The sequence below is a fragment of the Myotis yumanensis genome, unplaced genomic scaffold (genome assembly GCF_028538775.1).
Source record: "Myotis yumanensis isolate MYYU_CA2020_CCGP unplaced genomic scaffold, mMyoYum1.0.hap1 SCAF_3, whole genome shotgun sequence".
Lineage (NCBI taxonomy): Eukaryota > Metazoa > Chordata > Mammalia > Chiroptera > Vespertilionidae > Myotis > Myotis yumanensis.
In genome coordinates, this window is record NW_027223754.1 from 40910626 (window position 1) to 40930347 (window position 19722).

A 19722-nucleotide genomic window follows, 5' to 3' on the forward strand; every position below is an offset into this window, starting at 1 on the left:
AGTCAATTCACAGAGAGATGACCTGAACAAATCAGAAGCTATTCAATCTGTAAAGCTTTCAGAGAAAGATTTCCTCATTCTTCCCTAGCTTCCACCAGGGTGTCTACTTGCTCTCACTAGAAAAGAAAAAAAAATGTTACTCGTGCTATAAGTTTCTTCTATGATTTTAGCAGCTAAATGCTATTTCATGAAGAACTTTTTTTTTTTTTAAGACTCTACCCACTTCCTCCCCAGTATTTACAGGGCATACAAATCAGCATATGCAACTTTTCTTCACAGGGAAATATTTGAAAATCTCTGGGTTACAACCCAAGAAAACACTAAGTAGTCTTTTCTAGTGTGCATCCAAACAGGTGGCGACCAGGCCACTTTTGAGCTTTGATGCCTACAACACTAGGCCAAATCATCATGCATATATTTATTTTTTTGCTTTCACTATTATTTTTTCTAATAAAAAGAACATTGCTCTATTAAGTGGCATGCTTATTTTGATCTAAAAGTCACGGCTATGTTTTAAATACCAGCAACCAGTGTTAGAGGTATGCACACATGCACACTAGAGACCCTGTTTTCCTGTATTAAGTTTCACTCAACTAAACAGAAACAGATGGGATTAAACTAACAAGGAAAACGCAGCACCAGTAAATTCTTTAATGTCGCCGGAGTCAAGTTCCTTAATCACTTTCTGCTGTAGAAAGTCGACTCACCAGTACCTTTCCTGCCATTGGCTCTTATGGATTTGGCTAACGTGGCTGAATGTCAACCTCATCAGAGAGCTACCTGCAATGGATTATTTTATAATGTCCACCTCTTTCAGGTTCAAGGAGGCTTGCTCTGTTGCACAGAAGGACTCTTTTTCAGTGTGATTTGTAAAATTTGCAGAAATTAAAAGAGACTCAACTAGAGGCAGGCTAGCCTTAGGGTAACTGAGCTCAGCACTGTCAGAAGAGGGATGTTTATACACAACAGAGAAGATCTAGGAAAAAAGAGCCTTTCCTGGGAAGGCAACTCTGAGATCTCGTAAATCCTGGCCAACAAGAGTAAGGGCCTAGGCAGAGAAGGGTGATCGAGACAGAAGCAAATCGACTTAAAATAAGCCTAATGATGAAGGGGGCCCCAACTTTCTTAATTTAAGGGCGGGCCTATCGGCAGCCCAATTACTCACTAATGGCTACACCTGCACCAAACCCAATCTGTGTTGAACTATGGAATAACATGTTAAATGGGAAAAAGTTGATTAAAAGCATGTGAACACTGATGCTATAGATATGTACATTCCCAACGTTTTAAATACAAGTTAAAAGGACAGTTTAATATTTTAATCTTTTTCTTCTTTCAGAAACTGCTTGGCAACACAATCAAAATGAATCCAAGGCTAATAATGCAAGTTGAGTTTCTGACTCAGTTGAGGACAGCTTGGGTTTTGTACACTGGGTGGAAATTTCATGAGCCTCGTGCTGTATTTTAGTTTTGCAGGCCTGGCTATTTTTAGCGTTGTGTGGCTTGAATCTTCAAAGAAGTTCTTGAGAATAAAATTGGAATTATTCACATTTTAAGTGCAGGCCACATGGCACAATTTGGTGAGATAAATCTGTGAGAAATTCCCAAATATGAATCACATATGTGGGGAAGAATCTGGCCCACAGACTTCCTTTAATTAAATGCCTGTCTAATAAAATATCGGCAATGGAATACAGATGACTGTTAAAAGGAGCTGGAGCAACTCATTTTAAATTCTGGAACTCATTAAATGCATTTCTCCATGCTAAGATGATTTCTTGCATTTTTATTTTGCCCTGAACAAGCAGCAACAAAACCATCCACAAAAGGGTCTACAATTTAGATATTTTGAAATACAATCTAACCGAATATATTTCGGTTAGATAAGCCTAATGATGAAGGGGGCCCCAACTTTCTTAATTTAAGGGCGGGCCTATCGGCAGCCCAATTACTCACTAATGGCTACACCTGCACCAAACCCAATCTGTGTTGAACTATGGAATAACATGTTAAATGGGAAAAAGTTGATTAAAAGCAGTGCTGAGCTCAGTTACCCTGGAGTAGGCCTGAGTGGCTTGGGGATTTCTGTTTCCACCAATGGTTTGTCTCCCATCCAAGGCCTTAATGATATCATTTCATAGAGTAGCCCTTATGCGAAGACCTGGGTCCCCTGCTGACTCAGGAGACCTCTTCACTATATGTTCTCTTGGAAAACCCTCTGGAAATCTGAAAGAATTCACAGGCTTCTAATCTGTTGTCTATTCTTCACACTCAAGCCCCTCTCTGATTTTTCCCCCTCTTACTTCAACTTTATGCCTGTGCACACCTCCTTAAGCCACACAGTGATATTCCAGAGGCCAGGGAAAGAGTTGCGCAAAAGGTCAGGGCATGGAAGGTGAGATGATGGAGGCAGCTGGCTTTCCTCGATCTACGCACAGGGAGAGGCCACGTCACCTCTACAAACTGGCTCTACCAGGCTCAAAGAATGACTACGTTTACTCTCCCACCGACGTTGGAATCAATTCGTGCAGGCCCAGCTCCTCCAGAGGCGATTAGTGAATATCCCCAGCACTTCAGGGTATGTGGCTTTTGAACAAACTACACTCCCTCCCTTTTAAGCACCATTAATCACACCAGGATTGTTGCTTTCATAAATACTGGCCAAGAGGCCGAAATTGAGTGGCTTGGCTGGTACCAAACCAACACAAGGAAAACTCTACAAACAGCCCTGAAAGTGGACAATCTATTCAACATAAAACTGAGTACTCCACCGCTGATCAGCTGCTTTTAAACTCACTTCTTTAGGAAAAAGCAAAACAAATTATTGGAGCCTGTTTTGCTTTGGAGGTTTACATTGGGTGATTCACATCATAGGTTGGGTAAGTTAATATTTATTACTCATTCACATTTCATTATCAGACTGCTGTGTAATTAGAGGTAAAGAGAAAACTCATTTGAACAAATCACATTCACAAATAAACCACAGGATTACAAATGTGACCCTGTGTAACTCACATTTGATTAGATTTTTATATAGTAAACTGACATCTTTTCCTAAGTCTAAAACAGAATATGCAAAAAACATGTCATAACTGCAAAAATCCCATGATATAAAAAGCAGTAGTCCTACCTAGTATGAACTATAATTGCCTAAGTCTACATGATTCCTGCTCTCTATATGATTTTAATTATTAATCCATACAAGATTCTCAAAAATTAAAATATTGACTCTCAAAGGTCCTACTGCATGAAGCGGTCACATAAAGTAAAAAGCTGAAGTCTAGAGACAGGGTTCCAGCTTTGTCCCTCACTAGCTGGATGACCAGGTGAAGTCTCCTAACCTGGTCAGAACAAGGTTTCTCATCCAGAAAATGAAGGCTTGCCCTAGGTGATCTCAAAGGCCCCTTCCAGTTTTAAAATTCTGTGACTCTGTTAGGTATATAAATCTAAAGCAAGACATAAAAAGACTACTTCAATGAACATCTTCCAAATGATCCAATAATCAATTTGATTCATCAATCATGCACTGAATCAAATGATTAGGAGGTTAAAACAAAAGTTTGTATACAAATGAATTAAGTTCTCAGAATCCTTAAAACCAACTTCTTGACATTCAGGTGACAGATCATCACTGTGAACCACAAAGTCAGGCAATCCTACTGGTGATATGCTGCTGCCAAATTCTACTCAGTTTCCCAAACAGGCTCAGCCTCTTCCCTGTGAGGGTCACGTAATGAGTTTAGCAAGGCCACTGGCATGGTGGCACATCAGGGACTTACCATTCCAAAACTCTTTTCAATAATTCTGTAGTTACTTAGGACCTAAAAATTTGATTCTACAATTTATCTTTATAGAAAAATACCAAAGACGGAAAAGTACTAAAGAACAGGCATTAAAAAAAAATTTCATTTGTGATACTTTTCTTACTCTGCAAGCAAGCCCAAAATTCAGCTAATCTTTTAAACTAGATTCTAGAAGGCAACTGTGTCTGGCTGAGAAGTGACCCTTGGGTACCTAGTAGAACCATCTGGGGGCCCAAGTGGCCTCCAGACCAATTAAATAAAAATGTCTAGGGTCAGGGCCCAGGCATCACTAATTTTAAAATATGCAGCTAAGGCCGAGAAATAATGCAAGTTAAAACCAGGCCCTCCTATCTAAAATGCAGGTATGCTAGCGAAAGGCACTGGCATAGGGGGGCAAGATTTAAAAAGAAATCAGACTTCTCACAGAGAAACATCAGGAGTCACTTCCCAAGAAAAGACACTCACTAGTCATAAGAGTGAATAGTTTAGAACGTGCGTAAAAACCAGCGGCATAAAACCAAGGACAGTGACACTGGAAAATGCTCCTTCTCTGTGTTGTGCACAAGGCAAAGGCAGGCATTCCGTCTGCTCACCTCCTGGCAACAAGTGCCTATCGCAAGGCTTTGCTTTCTCCTGCATCGTCACTCAAAGCATTCCTATGTTTCACCAAGAGATTCTCACAGCCAGAGTTCTAGCTCCTTAAAACATAACTATTTGGCCCACCAACGCAAATCCAAATCAAAACAACAACCCCATGTAAATTATAGTTCATGAGGATTTGACAACCTTTATATCATTTTATATGAAGTTTAGAAAGAACAAATAACTCCAAATTCTTCCGATTAAAATATTCATTACTCTTGACTAAGATTTCACCGACACTTAATCTCAACTAACAATCGACTTACATTTGGCCTTGAATTTTGTCAATTCCTGACTTGGGGAGGCACCAAAAAGCAGCCCTCCTTTTAAAGAAAGGGGGGAAAGTAAAACCAACACCTTTCTGGATCTCTGTGACACTCCGAAAATAGAAGGATGATCTGCACACAAAATTAAACATATACAGAAAATGTCCACATAAATACCACACACCATATGTGTGATCAGATTCCTAATGGAGTATTTCTTTCTAGCCGTCAACCAGAAAGACTGATAAGCTCCTGCTTACTTGTCATTATGACCTGCTATTTATCTTGTTCACCTATTTGGGAAACCAAGCCACTGTGGGAAGCTTTGTCTTTCTGAAAGATTTCAGAAGTCAGGCGTGCCCTATCCAAACACGTGCCTGTCCAAAACTTCCTCTAACAAATGTTGATCACGAATTAACGCGTCACTAGAACAGATGGTTTGCATTGAAACCCTGGCCTCCTGACTCCAGGTTCCCGACACTTAAAACATGTGCCTTCTGGTCTCTTCACTCATCCTCCTCTTGCTCCTCGCTCAAATGCAGGCCACCCACCGACTTCTGACTTCTCAGAACGGAAGGGGAGCTCAGCACCGCGGCGTTACCGAACACCAGGGGCTGGCTCCAAGAGCTCACCATTTCCGAGTCTGAATCGCTGGATTCAGTCCCACTGCTGGTGGAGCCCTCCGTCATCTGCAAGGGTGCCAGGTGGTCCGCCATGCCACTGGCACACCCGGGCTGCACCCCGGGGACCTGGGAGGTGGGACCCAGGAGAGGTGTCCCATTAGCCAGCATTCGACCTTCCGAACCAGCCAGGCTGGCCGGCTCTCCCTTCCCAGGGCCATCCAGCCTATCCAGGGCCTCTGGGACAGATGCCACCTGGCTCAGGATGAGTGGGTCTGTCTCTGACTTGTTGTATCTACTGGGAAGGTTGCGTAAGTATGGCCTCTGGGAGACGGGGGAACAGCTTTCATAACGAGGACCCCGGCTCGCGAGAGCATCTGCTCCCATCCTTCCTTCTCCGGGGTCATGCCCGTTTTCGGAAACATAGCCTTGAGACCCAGTCCTGTCCCAACTCAGATTTGGACTTGAACTTCTGCTGCTGGGAGACAATGGTGTGGCCAGGGGACTGCGGCTGCTGGAGCCCCTGAACATCTCATCTATCAGGGAGCTATGTCTTGGGAGTCTGGGGCTCCCACTCACATCAAAGGTGATGTCTGCTGAATCGTCATCCAGGAACTCTCTGGAAGGGGGCCGGGAGGACTTCACCGAGTGAGGGGAAGCCCTGCCCCTAGCTTCTACACGCCTCTCATCCCCGGAGAGCAGATAAACACCACTGGTCAAATCACCCTCATAATTGTCATTTGTTTGGGACCGTGACTGGGACGTTTGCTCCCTGAGCAGATCGTATTCGCTATCTACATCACTGCAGTCAATGAAAGGAATAGAAGTGCTGCTGCCTCTAGCAGCCCTGGATGCTGGACCTGTGCTTGGCTGCGGGGGCTGAGGTTTACTCTGCTGGGTCCTATCCTTAGCGACCTCCTCCTCTTCCTCCGCCGCTGCCTTCACGGCCCCATCGGCCCGCTTGTTACCCGCTGGGCTCTTCTGCAGCACGGGGCTCTGGCGCGGCCTGCACTCCTCAGTGGAAACTTTCCGCTCCTTTGCTTGCTGGCAGCTCTGGCCTCCTGGGGATTCAGCACCTTCACCAGGAGTGAGGCTGGCCCTCTGCTGAGCCTGGCGGGGAGGATAGGAGTGAGGGGATCGAAGAGAAGAGGCAGATGGTTACAGCAGAGCTGGGGAGAAAGAGAGATTCAGTCTCGCTAATTGTACAGTGGGGCCTTGACTTACGAGTTTAATTCGTTCCGTGACGGAGCTCGTAACTCAAATTACTCGTATGTCAAATCTTAAAGTGAACGAGTGAGACACGTGATGCTGGGCTGATGTGGCGTTCACTGTGACGTTCGCTGCGCCAACTAGCGGTGGGGTATCTGAGCTGGCTCGTAACCCGAATTTTAGCTCGCAACTCAAAGCAAAAAATCAGCCGAGATACGGCTTGTATCTCGAAAAACTCGTTAGTCGGGACTCTCGTAAGTCAAGGCCCCACTGTATCTTCATAAGCTTTGAGCAGCCCGAAAGTACTGCCAAATGAAGGCCGCCTCCAGGTGTTAGAACAGAGGTCTGACAAGCAGCGGGCACACCTGAGTGCCTTTGTCAGTATCCAGAAAGTTCTTTCAGGGTGTGGGAGCTGACAATGCGGGGTCCCCAGCAGCACAAGGTGGGCAGTGTCTCTGCTTTCTGGGACCCCCCAGTCCCAAATTCCCCGTGGAGAAAGGAGCCCCCCAGGCCATAGGGGTGTCTCGAGAAGTGAGATCCGGGACAGGAAGGAAACCCTTCGTGGACCCCAGGAGGGAGCTGACACGGATTTCAGACAAATGACAAAAAGCGTCTTTGTTTGTACTTCTAAGACTAGAATGAGCAGGTGGAGGGCTCTCTTTAGATCACACAATGAAATCTCCTTCTTGTTCTTTCCCAACAAAGTTCTTATTCTCCTGTAGAGAAAACCCTGAAAATCCATCCAGAGAGCAGCTCCAGGGAAAACGAGCTCTCACCGCCCTCAGAGCAAGAGCGATAAGGTCTCCTGCTGCCAACTGTGGTCACTGCCCTGTAACACGAGCCCTGGGATCTCACCGCCCGGTCCAGTGCCAGCCAAAGGTTCTGGCCTTGGCACCAAAGGGGACCTACACCCATCGGTTGCAAATCAGGTCCCCATCCCTGCACACAAGCGTACCCGCCGGCTGGAGGGTGGGCTCTGCTCTCCTGACTCCCGTGGAAGCCTCCACCCTGCTTGGTTCAGGCCAACAGAGCGTCTCATGGCGAGAGCAGGGGTGGGAGGTGGGGAGTCAGCTGAAAAGGCACGCTCCAGCCACAGAGCCCCGCCTGGGGGTACAGTGCACGGAGCCTGTGTCCCCACAGTCAGGGCACACAGCCGGACTCTCCTCTAGGAGTCACCCCCACAGGTGAAGGATGAGGGGCTCGAAAGCATGCTACGAAACAGACCCCGGCGGGGGAAGTCTGTGAACGCGGAGCTCTAACAGTCTGCCACCAGTACTGACTTGTTTTGGCACTTCCGAATTCGGCTCCGTGGGCTGCATAGCAAGGCTTCGGATGGAGTGAATCTTGCTGTGTTTCCTTGGAGAAAACACATAAAACAGCTCAAATTAGGCGAGTTGTGTGTGTTTTGTGTGTATGTGTGTGTGTGTGTGTGTGTGTGTTTTCTTAATGAAAAATAACAGCATTAGGCACTTCCTCAAAAATGAAGGCACCCAAAGCAGTTGGTGTAAATGCCCCCCTGGAAGCAGGCCCAGTCTCCTTTCCCATTAACTCTTTTATTTTTTTTTAATTTTAAAAATACTTTTTTATTGATTTCAGAGAGAAAGGGAGAAGGAGAGAGAGATTGAAACATCAATGATGAGAATCATTGATCGGCTGCCTCCCGCACACCCCCTACTGGGGATCGAGCCCGCAACCCGGGCATGTGCCCTTGACTGGAATCAAACCTGGGACCCTTCAGTCCACAGACCGACACTCTATCCACTGAGCCAAACCAGCCAGGGCTCGCATTAACTCTTGTAGGTTCCCGAGATTACTTAAACCTTGAGAAAGTTCTCAGCAATCCCCTGCTCCCGTTTGAGGGGTACAGCCGGTTGGGGGCCCAGCAATGGGGCTCTAACTGTAGTTATGGGAAAAGTCACTGGGAGGGAGAAGTGGGGGAGGGTGCACATATGCTCTGAATGGCGAGCTATGGTCTAACAACACAAAATCGATTCCTGCTTTTGGGGTAATGATTTCCTAGATCAGTTCTCTAACAGAGACAATGACCAGTCATCAGCTAAGCCTTCCACAGTGTTATGTTCAGAGGAGAAGACCGGCCCTGAGAGTGAATTACAGACTCCACAGTAGAGGGAATTGGCTCTAATGCCACTGACACCTCTCCTCACCTGTTCCCTTCCTTTGTCCGCCCATCCCTTCCTCCCCCGTGAACAAGCATTAGGAACTTTCAGGTACTCAAATGTGTGAAACTATAGAAACACAGAAACATGAAATTCCAATGTGCATCCAGCTTTCCTTCAAAATAATGCAAATTAATTCTGAATCAGAGAATGAACTGGACCACTTCTTCTATGACCCTGAAAAGATGAATGGCAGATTGTCCAAGAAAAGTATGGGGCTTGTTCCTTCAAGGTGAGCATGCAAGTAACCCACTCAACATTACATTTCTGGGTCCGAGGAGGGAGAAACGGCCCAGACCTGCATCAGGAAAAATACACAAAGATGATCACAGCAGGTTTGCTTCAGCAAAAGCAAAACACCAAACAACCTGAATGTTTACCAACAGGGAATTAAGTAAATAAAAGGCAATACCCTCAAAACCAGAAAACACGTAAAGAGATCTCAAATCAGGGAAGTGTTTAAAAGATGCAGAATTATGCACAGTGTGATACCACTTATACAAAAAACAAAAAACAAACAAACAAAAAAAACACATCCCAGAGCTATTCTATGTATTCTTTTTGGATGCACGCAGATGTGTAACAGAAGTAACATGAATTAGCCAGGTATTGCCTCTGGGGAGGGGAGAGGGAAATAAGAAGGTTGTTGGTAAGAAGGGCACACCTGTAACAACAGCTACAGGTGAAAGACAAAGAACTCCAGAAACAGGAATGTTAAAATGTTAATTCTAAGTAGTAAGGATATGGGTGTTTGCCGTATTCTATGGACTTTATTGTAATTTTTAAATGTATTAAAAAGGAAAAAGCATGTACTGAACATTCCTGGGAGCACCATCACTCACACCTTGACCCTTGAGTCTTAGTCCCTCTGGGTTCTCTGCTCTCCCTCCCTGGGAGGCAGAGCAGCTCCGGGGCTCCGGGGCCAGCTGACCAGGGGCTGCTGACCAGCTCAGAGACCGGGGCTAGTCACTCAACCTCTTTGAGCTGTAGTGTCTCCACCTCTAAAAAGGGACTAAGACAGCATGGACCTCACAGCATGGGTATGAAGACTACGAGTTAATATATATAAAGAACTTGGAACATGGCCCGGGACAGCATAAGAGCAATAAACACGGGCTAACAACAGCAATAATAAATCCTGTTTCTTCTCCTCCAAACTTGATTTAGTGAAAAAGTTCATAAAAATACTTTGAATTCAACCCTCCAAATATTTAAGGACTCACCAATGAGTAAGTATCCCCACCATAATGTCCTCTCCTCTCCCTACCCTCTGCAGGCTTCTCCCTCTTCTTCCTCACTGGTCCTCTCAGTCTGTTCTCTTCGCCTCTTCTTCCCCTGGAGGAAGCATCCTGGGCCCTCCCAGGAGTCTGCCTACCACGACCCTGGCCGAGGCGACTGTAACTCACCTCGCCCGGGTGCAGAGACATCTAGCAGCCATTGCATTGTTACCCGGAGAGAAGGACTTGACTCCTCTGGTATCGAAGGAGCACGGAAGTTCCTCTTACCTTTCAAACTGCACTTTCTTATGTCCTCCTTCTTTAACATAGTCAAGAACCTGCTTCTGAGTCCGACCGCTGAAATGAAGACCAGGAGCGGAGAGGGAAGACAGCAAGGCATTCTCATTTAAGCACATAGCACACCACTCCACCACCTTACTCCCCTCCTCCCATAACGGAGAGACCCATGGGCTTTCTCAGCTACACAGCAGTGAAAGCAGACTAAGGAAAACCGTGTCTTTGTGTCTATTCTGCCTCTGGATATTTCCCTTTAAATAATAATAATAAAAAAAGGTTCAATGAACTAAACCACTTGATTCTATGTCTGGTTATTAGGCGAGCATCCTGCGTCTTCATGCTTTGTAAAGACAGGGGTAATGTTGTTCTCCATATATCCCCAATGGCTAGAAGAGCACTTGACATGCAGTGGGCTTTGGAAGTGTTGAAAGAAAGAGTGAAAAAGTGACCCGATGATGAGCAAGTCTAGGCAGCATTCTATGAAGCTGCATCAAACGTTAACAAGGCACTTGCTTCTACAGAGAAAGGAAAAACTTTCTGAATTAGAGTCCCATTCAGAGTTTGCTGTGGCCAGGTAGACTGCCTCGCGCCTGACGTTCAAAGAGAACACAGCAAGGGTCTGCCACGGGGCCTGCTGGGATGACCGAGCAAACCCCCCACTGGCTCTCGGGGACTTTGACTTTGACCTTGTCTCCTCGCTGAATGGCACAGCGGCTGCGATAGGCAACAGCACAAGGAAAGTCTTGGGGGGAAATGTTCGCATGACCAGCGGAGAGGTCTGAAGCCGAATCCTTACCTGAACCGAAATGATGACCCTCGACTAAACAGAACAGGCTTTGGCTTTGGTTTGGGCTCTTCAAAAAGTCTAAAAAACGCATGATGCTCCACACAGATTTTCCAGAAGGACTTGCAAAAATCCCGGCTGGCCATGAGGAACTCCAAGGTGTCCTGGTACGAGCTCTGAAAAGAGAAAATACCACTTCGGATTTTTCCATGACCCACAGACACTGGGTTGAAAAATGAGAGAAGGGGCAGAAAACAAATGAGCCCAGTAAAATTTCAGCTGTATATTTTACTATAGCATGACCATAAAATCACATATTTAGTAAAATATAGCTGCTCCTAATGATAAAATATAGTTATCATTTAACCATTTTCTTCCCCACAGAATTCCTTAGAGAAACTAACAGAAACCAGGGGTACTCAGCAAAAATCGTAACATTTCTTTTGACAAAATTCATAAATAAATTGTGTGTACTTGGCTTACATTTCCTTCTAAAAAAAAAAAAAAAAATCCAAGTACTGACATTCCTGTTTTGCCTTCATAAAATAACTGAAACACAATTTTTTTTGTTTGTTTTCCCCCTCATGACTCATGCCAACTTTCAACATTGGTCTTAAGTCTCTTCTCTACTCAAAAGCATATGGCTCAAGCCTCCAGGTGCCCCAGGGACCATAGAGGAAATGAACAGTTTTTTTCTGGAGCACAGACGTATCGCTCAAGGCTGAAAAAATGCATGTCCTTTGATTCTGGAAAGGGGATATGGCAATTTTCTATTCCCAGGCGGAATGCTCCCTATTTAAGTGGCCATATTATATAAACAAAAGTTACCACAGTCCCTAACGTTCCCAGCAGTTCCAACTATGTGGGGGGAATCTCACAGTTCTGGGCAGTGCAGTCCCAACTTACAAACGAGTTGTGCTGTCATTTTTCATGGGTAATCCGCCTTATGGAACTCAAAATGCATTTTCCCATGGAAAACAACTTATAAATGGGTGTCCGCTTCCGAGGTCAGGCCATAAAGGCCTATTTAATCCATACTGTAGCTGAACTATAGGCCTCACCATCCATTTATAATCTTTTTTCCATGGGAAAAAGCACTCCGAGGACCAGCTGGGGACATCAGAGGTATATTATCCATCTCCTCCAGCGCCATTTCCGGCAGATGAAGGCGCTCTTTCTCCCTCTCTGACTCGGTCCCAGTGTAAGCGGCATCGGCAGGGTCTGTGGCACGTGGACCTGGTTAGCCCATGAGAACACACTGTCTGAGGTTTGGGACAACAGCAGGGCCCCAAGAGATGGGGACTGCTGCTGTGTGGGCAGCGATGGCCCGGGGATACGGCAGAATGCTGACAGCGTCTCGGGTGGGCCAGAGGCTGGAGACACAGCCACGGCAGACCTCAGGTTGTCAGGAGGGGCTGCTGGTGTCTGCACAGGTAGGGACCCTCTCCACATCTGTGCCAGCTCTCCTTTACCTTCTGTCTCCTGAGAGAGACAGCTGTGGCATTAGCCAGTATTTGAATGCATCTCTGTATAGACACTCAGACACCCGAGTGGCTGTCGGCCAGTTTCAGCCTGTGCCCTCACTTGGTCCCCTCCATCCCAATCCCACGGGCTCACAGGTCAGAGGGTCTCCCCCTCTTTCCCGGGAGCCACTTACATTCGCATCTGGGCGGAGCTTGATGAGAAAGCGCTTCCTCTTGAAGCTCAGCTTCCGCACCTTTGCCCAGTTGAAGGCATTGATCTTCGTGAAGCCCTAAGAAGAAAGGTATCAGCCAGTGAGCCAGGAAACGCATAATAAGCAACACGAGAGTTGGTTGCGTTGGTAATGGGAGACTCCCAGGGGGGCTGATGCTGGATGGCTCGGGAAGAAAGCATTTCGCTGGAGAAGTCACAGAAGTGCAGCAGTGGGGTGATGCCGGTTCCTGGATCATGATTCCTCACTAATTACATGAGTTGGCATTCCAACTAAGTCTGCCTCCAGGGAGGAAAGAGGCTGGCCAAGGGAATGATAAAAAGGAAGATAAATAAAAATAAAAACCATGACAACCACCACAATAATTAGCCATCATTACTTACAGCGTGCCAGGCACTGGCCTGAGGACTTTACAGATCTTATCAAACCTTACACAAAACCCAATGAGGTGGCTTTCTTTTCTTTTCATAGTTGTGGAATCGGCAGCACGGGTATTATTTTAATTTGGCCAAAATCACACCGTGAATGTGGCAGAATGAGATTCCCGAGCATGTGTCTTAGCCAGCAGTTGCAGTTCACATCCACAGACGCAATCACCCCTTTGTCCACCTGGCCTGGCTCCTGTGTCCACAGGCTTCCAACAGCACCACCAGGATCTGGGAGGGGAGGCCCCGCCTTCGGGAAGGACTCACACACCCTCATCTTGGATACGGCCATGTGGGACGCGGTGGAGAAACGGGGGGCAGTTGCCAGACACCAGCTCCCATCTGTCCTGTCATCTCCATTGAAAATAGAATTTCTCCATCTGAACACCAGGGCCATTTATTTAAGTTGGTTAAGAATGAAGCAATTAGGTGCCGACAAGCAGATGAATTCCAAGATACAGCCTTTGAACATGATTAAATTACCAAGTAAGTCTCAATATTTAGATTGCATGCAACACAATCAAAGCTAATTAATATAATTGTGAGGCATTTCTTTCCTCCCCCTCTATGGTTTTTAGAAATGTTTACGGGTTTTAATTTTGAAATTAATGGTAGCGCTGAAAACTATACTTAGTTTATTGTCGTTTTCCTCATCAGGTGCTCCTAGATGATTTCTGCAGGTCCAAACTGCGAGGAGGAATCACCTCCTCACACACCACACTGCTCTCAACACGTGACTCCCTAGGATCCCATGTGAATCCCACCTGACCTTTTTTCTCAGGACACGGGTCTGTGGTCCTTAGGGTCCATCAGAAACATCTGATATAGGAGCAGAGGATCGTAGGCTATTTTGGTAAAATACGAAGGGGGAAATGTAACCAAACCTGGCAGAGCTCAAAAAAGTTGTAGGTCATGCACCCAGTTACACCTTCAAAACTGGATGACATCTGACCCTATTTCATGAGAAAGGCAGATACTTTCTCGACACCCATGTGAAATCAAAGCACAGATTACCTACTGTGTTTAAAAGGAAAGCCTTGAGAAAATGGGGGAGGGGAGTTTGGTGAATATGTTCGTTGTCTTGATGTCATGGGTGGATTCACAGGATATACATATAGAAGAACTTACCAAAGGGCACTCTTTAGAGATGTGCATTTTATTGCATGTCAAGAATTATGTCAGTAAAGTTCTTAAGAGAAAGAGAAGCATCAATCGATAAAACAGTACATCAGTGTGATCAGGAGAGCACACACCTCAGAGGGCAGACAAGTGTATGTCCTTAGGAACACACAGGTAGGATCCACCCAAGGGCAGTATGCGTTTTGCTGCAAAATTACTGCAGTACAGACATGGCTTTCATCAACTTATGAAACTGCTCTAGCTTACAAGTGGATACTACACCAGAAAAAAGCTTATGCAAAACCCAAATTAGGTTTTTCAAAAAAAAAAAAACGATCACATGACTATCACGTGCAAGTGTGCAAAAGGTTATTGTGGCGTCTAAAATCTTGATCTCATTACACATGTTCCAAGCACAGGTCCACAGAGAGATACAGATTTCTGTGATCCTACAAAGTGAGCAAATGCAAACAAATCTATAACGGTAAATCCCCCCTCCCCAGCCCCAGAGCAAGGGCACGTGAAATGGGACCTGGAAGCTGAGTGGCTGGAAAGAAACAGAAGCCCTGAGATGAGGTTAGTTTTTCCCTGTTCGCCTGAAAATAACTGTCAGAGGTCTTCGAGTAGACCACACAGCATGGAACCAAAGTGGAAGGTCCAACCCTTATCTCTCATCACCAAGGGAACTGAGTGTGTTCTAAATGCTCTTACCTGAAACACTAGAATTCCTGTGTTCGCAACAGCCAGGTTGATCTTGGTACCTTCCCTGTCCTTCGCTGGGTGCAACCGGATCCCGTACATCTCCAGCTTCCGGGCGATCTCCAGGAGCTGGAAATCCGATTCTGCGGGTGTTTGTCCACTGACAAAACAAAAATTACAGAGAAAGGCCAGGAGATTTGAATTCCCTGTGTCTATTAATTTGAGATTAAGGAGCTTCTCTTGGGAAATAAAAAGGCATTTCATCACAAACAATGGGGCTACCCGATCAGATGACACCCAACCTCCCATTCATTATAACCCAAAGTCCAGCAGCTAGAACAAAAGCACTATTGCTTGTGTAACACAAAACTCCAAAAGTCTATCTCAAGCTTGGGCCAATTTTTTTGAATCTCAAAGAGTTCCCTTTAAGGTCACATAAAAGCCAAACACCATCGTGTTAAAACAAGTTTTTAGTCACTCACAATAGACCTAAACTTGCAAACAAAGTTCCAGGCACCATTCTCTCATATTATCATCATCAGTACTCAAGTGCCCTCCTTAAAACAACAACAACACAAACAAAAGGCACAGAGACTCCTTTGAAAATGTTTTACTGATCCAAACAAAAAACTAACGTGGAGATGGTACAAAGGTTCTAGATTTTCACAATATTCTCACTTTGTCCCTAGAATACCATGTCGCTTTCCCAATCTCCTATTAATTGGCCGTATACTCTCCCTTTTATTCCGAAGCATGGGTGTCCTAAAATTCCAGTTACTCTGGTGTCACAATAAAAAAAAAAAAAAAAAAAAGGCCAGGAGGCCCGCAGTGCTGCTTTTGAGTGGGTAACCTGCATTTCAGAGTCCTGGATGAGTCACGGCAATCCCATGAGCCTCTGGGCTCTTCTCCCTCACACTTTGCATATTTCTTTCCAACAGTCACTGTCTGTGTGTGTACCCATGTATGTGGGAAGGATGGAGAGAAACAGCTAAAAGAAAACATAAAACAACGAATAGACTTACATGTGGTTATGGTGAAATTCCACAATTTTGTCTTCTAGTGCATCTTGCTGAGGTATGTACTTATTTTTTGCTAAGTGTTCTCTGTCCGATGCTTCATCAAAATCCCCAATCTCGGCTACAAAGAGACAGAGAAAGAAAATCCAGCCCATATGATTAATACTCCACAATTTGATCTATCCCCAGTGGAATACTCCCCAGCTAGCACATCGGAAGCTAACCGACAACAGTAGGCAATCCCAGCTGGTGGGTACCATCAGGGCTAGATGTCAGAAATATGGACGTGAGGACATATTTAACAACTGCTCCAACATAGAAAGATGGTTTCCACTCTTTCTCATCTCTAATAGCTGGAAAGAAAACTTCAGAATTATCCATCCTTAGCCATCCATGTTTCCTGGGGTTGGTTTCTTTCCTCCCCACACAACTAGGGGTTCCTTCTCTTCTAGGCAATAAGTCAAGGCATAGAGTTTATGACCCAGGACTTCTAAAGAAGCTCCCAAATTTCAGAATTTTATAAAATCAACTTTTAAACGTCTTATATATAACCATGATTAGTAAAAACCCCAAACATTTTATCATGTAGAAAAAAGACTATTGTAAATAGGTATAAAGGTATGGAATCTAATTTGGGTTTTTAAAAAAATAACTACTTGCTAAATTTCTTGTAGTCCTCTTATCAGATATGATTGATCAGCCAGCTGGCATGGCTCAGTGGTTGAGCGTCGACCTATGAACCAGGAGGTGATGATTTGATTCCTGGTCAGGGCACATGAACAGATTGTGGACTCAATCCCCAGTGTAGGGCTTGCAGGAGGCAGCCAATCAATGATTCTCTCTCATCATTGATGTTTCTCTCTCTCTCTCCCTACACCTTCCTGTCTGAAATAAATAAAAATATATTTTTTAAAAAAGAAATGATTGGTCAGACTATAAAAGCTTATAAATTTTTTATCTACAAGAAACAGGATGCATCTTTCTCTCATGGAACCTCAACATAGTCCTCAGATTGCTGTAATCTGGATGGCTGTAACAGGATAGAGCTCTAAAATAATAATTGTACCTTACCAACAGATCCACTCCATCTATACCAGTTTAACGCCTCTGGGACAGCCTGCCCTTTTCTTTGTTTCACGTACTCTGTCACAAGCTTAAGAAGCAGCAGCGTAATGACCAGTGCCCAGCTGTTCGAGTAAGAGCAAGTGAACTGTTGCTATGAAACCTACCGTCCACTTCGTCATGTGAAGCAGCTTGTCATACTTTAGCCAGTGCCCCTCCAGGACTCCTGCAGGATGTTGCCATAAACCTCACCCACTGGGAATATTTGCTCTGCCTAAAACAGTGCCAGCTCACTTTGCATCCCCTGGAAGAATCAATCGCTCACCTCCTGCTGCGATGACAGATCAATAATACGATTTCTTGATTGCCTGTCCTAGACTTCGTTTCCCTCCCTGGGTAGAGTAAAGTTGCCACCCTCCCTCACAGAACATAGCGCAGAAGTGGGGGGACCTCTCTGGCCACACTGCCATCCTTGCTGGCTGCCTTGATGATGGTGGCACTAACTTTTCTGCAATTCCTTCTATCTGGCCTCAAGAAAGTACAGTTCATTCTCATTCTTCACAGTAGCTATGTGCTATGAAGACACCACGAACACTGAATTAGCAAATACTAACCATTGCTCCCAGAAGAGATACAGGGTTAGCGTCCTGTGAGACTCTTGAAAAAAAATGACATTTTGGCCATCTGAGTTTGTTTGGCGTGTTTCTGTTGAAAGTCATCCTATTTTATATACATTTTCAATTCACTAGCATGGACCTTGCGGCTAACAGCACCGTCACTCATGCCTGAGCAAAGCTCAGCTGACACACGTATGTTCTCCAGAAGGCACATCGCAGCCTTCCTACACTTCGGAGCACCAGGCAGCAATTCAGCACGGCACTTGGGGACCACTGAAACCGGGGGATCACCAACAAAAAGCACAAAAATGCGAAAGTGTGGCACCAAACAGACCGCTGGAGGCACCCTATTTATGGAAGGAGAGCTGAGACAGGGAGGCAGAGCGCTGCCTTTTCCGACCTCAGCCTGGAATGTGTGTGTGGGACGAGTCCAATGCACCACCATCTTGTATACGTCCACAGTGACCACGAAAGCACCACAGTGTTGATCTGCGGGTTACAAATAACTTTTATAGGGAGGTGAATTTGCACACAGACTGCGTGTAGAATAATGCAGACTGACTGCATGCGGGGGACTCGCCTGAATCCTAATTTCTTGTGAGCTTTAAGTTTGGGCTTCTTAATGCATATGGATTTTATAACACATTCTTTTCCCTAATTCCATACAATAAAAGAATTAAGAATTCCAGTTTTTCCTTTGGCCACAGGGTCAATGCACCTAACTGTCTTTTGTTTTTGTTTTTTAAATCCCTTTGCCTTTCCCTGCCTGCCTAAAATGCAATGGCAATACAGGACTAAGAAATTCATTTTCTCCTCAGTGTGCTCTTCTTTGAAATATGGAACTAAGCTCCTCCTTATATGTGGAGTGTTTAAAAGCTGACAAATATTCAAGAAATGATTTAGTATTTTTATGCCAAGATGTCATATTTGCTTACACATATTCTAAATTCCATAGCAGTCTACTCATGGCAAAAAGTAGGGACAGCAAGAACAACCCAAACCTGTGATTTGCTAAATGAAATCTCATGAGGACATGCCTGGACAACCGTTTGCCATGTGTTATCTTCAGCGTGGAGACACCCAACCTGAAATGCACCCTCCAAGCTACCCAAGTGGAGTATTAGCATCGGGACTATCTAGTGATTGGTTCTTCATCAGCTTCTCTTACTTGATTCATAATAAATGAAAGAAAATTAAAAGTTAGAAATATTAAGTGGCTATATAAGGCCAGTGACAAATGAAAAACTATAGACTGTCTGAAAGAAAACTCCATGAGTTCAAATAAAAGAGGAAAATTTTTTTACAAAATTCAGATTGTGTATATAGATACACCTGAGATGAACATACAGCTCACTCAATATAATTGTCCCATCAGCATTAATGTCGCTTTTGAAAAAGAGAGATGAGTCAACCCCTTGTACCTTACAGATAATGTAAATAACCAAAAAATAATTTTTAAAACATATATATTTGCATTGATTTCGGCGGGGGGAGGGGTGGGGAGAGAGGGGGAGAGAGAGAGAGAGAGAAAGAGAGAGAGAGAGAGAGAGAGAAACAGCAATATCAGGGAGAATCATTGATCAGCTGCCTTCTGCATGCCCCACACTGGGGATCGAGCCTGCAACCTGGGCATGTGCCCTGACTGGGAACTGAACTGTGACCTCCTGGTTCATAAGTCAATGCTCAACCACTGAGCCACGTGGGTCGAGCCATCATCGACAACTTTAATCGACCTACTAGTCACAGAGCATTGTGAAATTTCTCCTTTTATGACTGAGTGCATGGGCTGCTTAAAAATGCAGAAATGGGACTTTAAAAATATAAGATGATAAAAATATCGTGTGCCTCATTAGTGAACAAACAGTATGCAAACAGCAGGCATACTGTTGAATCTATCTCATTTTCTCTGGAGAAATCAAGATTCTCGGGGAGTTTTGAGCTTCTTGTTGGTTTCCCGAGTGCCGGTGAACCTCCACTTCCCATCTGTGCGAGTGAGACTTACTGTGTTGACTGACTTTACAAAGAAAGAAACATAGGAGGAGCAAACAGGCACAAGACTAAATGGCATCAGGAACA

General features: G+C 44.9%; 1 protein-coding gene across 4 annotated transcripts in view; it reads right to left on the bottom strand.

The window, feature by feature from the left end:
• The window catches only part of FARP1 (FERM, ARH/RhoGEF and pleckstrin domain protein 1), a 271468-nt gene that overhangs the window by 50718 nt on the left and 201028 nt on the right, over window positions 1–19722 (bottom strand). For 2 of the 4 annotated variants that reach the window (XM_070408693.1, XM_070408694.1), the window contains exons 7-13: window positions 15974–16088; window positions 14964–15111; window positions 12673–12768; window positions 11028–11191; window positions 10223–10291; window positions 7821–7896; window positions 6300–6441 (exon numbers count right to left, since the gene is read on the bottom strand). In XM_070408693.1, the coding sequence (XP_070264794.1) occupies window positions 6300–6441; window positions 7821–7896; window positions 10223–10291; window positions 11028–11191; window positions 12673–12768; window positions 14964–15111; window positions 15974–16088 (810 nt within the window). Of the gene's footprint in view, window positions 1–6191; window positions 6442–7820; window positions 7897–10222; window positions 10292–11027; window positions 11192–12672; window positions 12769–14963; window positions 15112–15973; window positions 16089–19722 lie in introns of all 4 variants that reach the window. The other 2 variants (XM_070408692.1, XM_070408691.1) reach the window with 1 other exon arrangement.